The sequence below is a fragment of the Charadrius vociferus genome, unplaced genomic scaffold (assembly GCF_000708025.1).
Source record: "Charadrius vociferus isolate BGI_N301 unplaced genomic scaffold, ASM70802v2 scaffold1863, whole genome shotgun sequence".
Taxonomy (NCBI): domain Eukaryota; kingdom Metazoa; phylum Chordata; class Aves; order Charadriiformes; family Charadriidae; genus Charadrius; species Charadrius vociferus.
The window spans coordinates 136,785-138,701 of NW_009647563.1; the positions used below are offsets into that span (position 1 = coordinate 136,785).

The window sequence follows — 1,917 nt, forward strand, 5'->3', positions numbered from 1 at the left end:
CGGGAGCCGGCAGCACTGGCCGTGACGGCTGCTTCTGGGTGTACAGGTCGCGTACGGATCGAGGAAGGCGCCTCGCTGCGCATCGACCTCCTGCGCGCCGAGGACCAAGGCTGGTACGAGTGCCGTGTGCTCTTCCTCGACCGGCACAGCACTGACGCTGACTTCCAGAACGGCACCTGGATCCACCTCACCGTCAACGGTACCGGTTGATCCCACCCTCGGCTGCCGTGCTCCCCAGCAGCAGCCAAGGTCTCTCAGGGCTGGGTCTGGATCCACTGGTCTTCCAAGACCATCTGAGCCAGAGCTGGGGATGAGGGTCTGGACTTGTCTTTACAGCACCCCCCACCTTCCTGGAGACCCCCCCTCCGTTCGTGGAGGTGCGGGACCAGGACACACTGAGCCTTACCTGCACAGCTGTCGGCAACCCCCAGCCTGTTGTCATCTGGAAGAGGAGCGACCTGACTGTCCAGAGTGGGGACACAGTGCAGGTGAGGATGGCAAACCACCAGTTAACCCCTGCTGTGATGCGTCCCCCACCTCGGCCAGGGTCCCATGGGGCAGCCAGGTATGCAGAGCAATGCGACTCTGCTTGGCTGGAGAGCAGGTGCCTGTCCCTGCTGCGGTGGCACCCACCTCCTGCCACCGGCCCTGCCCACAGCACCGTGTTCCTGAGTGTCCTGTCCCTTGGTGACCATGCCACACACGCGGTGCCATTGCAGGTGAGGAACGGGACGCTGAGCATCGCTGTCGTGGAGCGTGCCAGTGCGGGCACCTACACCTGCCATGCTTCCAGCAAGGAGGGCACCATCACCCACACCACACGTGTGCTTGTGCAGGGTAAGAGCGGGTGCTCTCCCAGCGCTGGCTGTGTGGGCCACCCCACTGGGTGCTGCTGTGGGGCACAGAGGCAGCCACGTCACAGGGGTTGGGTTTTGGGGCAGGTGCAGGTGCAGGTATGACGGGTTTTGGGAGCAGCCTGGGCTGTTCCCTGTCCTCACCATCCCCTCTGTCCCATGCTTCAGGGCCACCCATCATCGTGGTGCCACCCCAGAACGTCACTGTCAACATCTCTCAAGATGCCTTTCTGGCGTGCCAGGCAGAGGCGTACCCGGGAAACCTCACCTACACCTGGTTCCAAGGCAGCAGCAATGTCTTCCACCTCAGGTACAGTGGGGACAGTGATGGCACCGAGGTGGTTGCAGTCTCCTGCTGGTGGTGCAGGGGCCAGGGGGCTGCTGTGGCCTTGCGAAGCTTGGATCTGAGGGCAATGGGCTGGCTGTGTGCATAGCGGGGGGCTTTGATCGTCCCAGGGCAGTGGGGACAGTCCCAGCTGCGCCGCTCACCACTGCCCTCCCCTTCCCTTGCAGCCGCCTCCAGGCTCGGGTCCGCATCCTGGTGGATGGGAGTCTCCTGCTCCAGCAAACGACCCCGGACGACGCCGGCAAATACACCTGCATCCCCAGCAACGGGCTGTGGAAACCACCTTCTGCCTCGGCCTTCATCACAGTGCTGTGTAAGAGCCCTGCAGCCCCTCGCAAGCCCGGGCCGCGCTGTCACCGGCTCTGCTCACGGAAAGGCCCTGCTGGGACAGCCCGGAGGGGTCCCCGCAGGCCCTGGTGGGAAGGGGGCGCCCCTTCAGCTGCCACGGGGACCCCAGCCCCCTGCCACCCTCGTGCAGGTCCCGGCACCCTGTTTGTCCCTGCAGATCCGGCACAGGTGACCACCATGCTCCCAGAGACCCACCTGCCCAAGGGGATGCAGGGTGTGATCCGCTGCCCCACCAGGGCCAACCCCCCGCTGCTCTCCGTCAGCTGGACGAGGGACGGGCGCCTGCTGGAGCTGGACAAGGTACTGCCACTTGTGCCGCCCCCACCCTGCTTTCCCACCCCCCTGAGCCCCTCGTCCTGACCCCGCACC

At 65.3% G+C, this 1,917-nt stretch overlaps 1 protein-coding gene across 1 annotated transcript in view; it reads left to right on the top strand.

Annotated features, from left to right (window-relative positions):
• The window catches only part of CFAP45 (cilia and flagella associated protein 45), a 32,008-nt gene that overhangs the window by 7,491 nt on the left and 22,600 nt on the right, over positions 1-1,917 (top strand). The window contains 6 exon segments of the mRNA XM_009880804.1: positions 47-199; positions 337-488; positions 720-837; positions 1,023-1,164; positions 1,368-1,513; positions 1,706-1,848. Of these exon segments, the coding sequence (XP_009879106.1) occupies positions 47-199; positions 337-488; positions 720-837; positions 1,023-1,164; positions 1,368-1,513; positions 1,706-1,848 (854 nt within the window).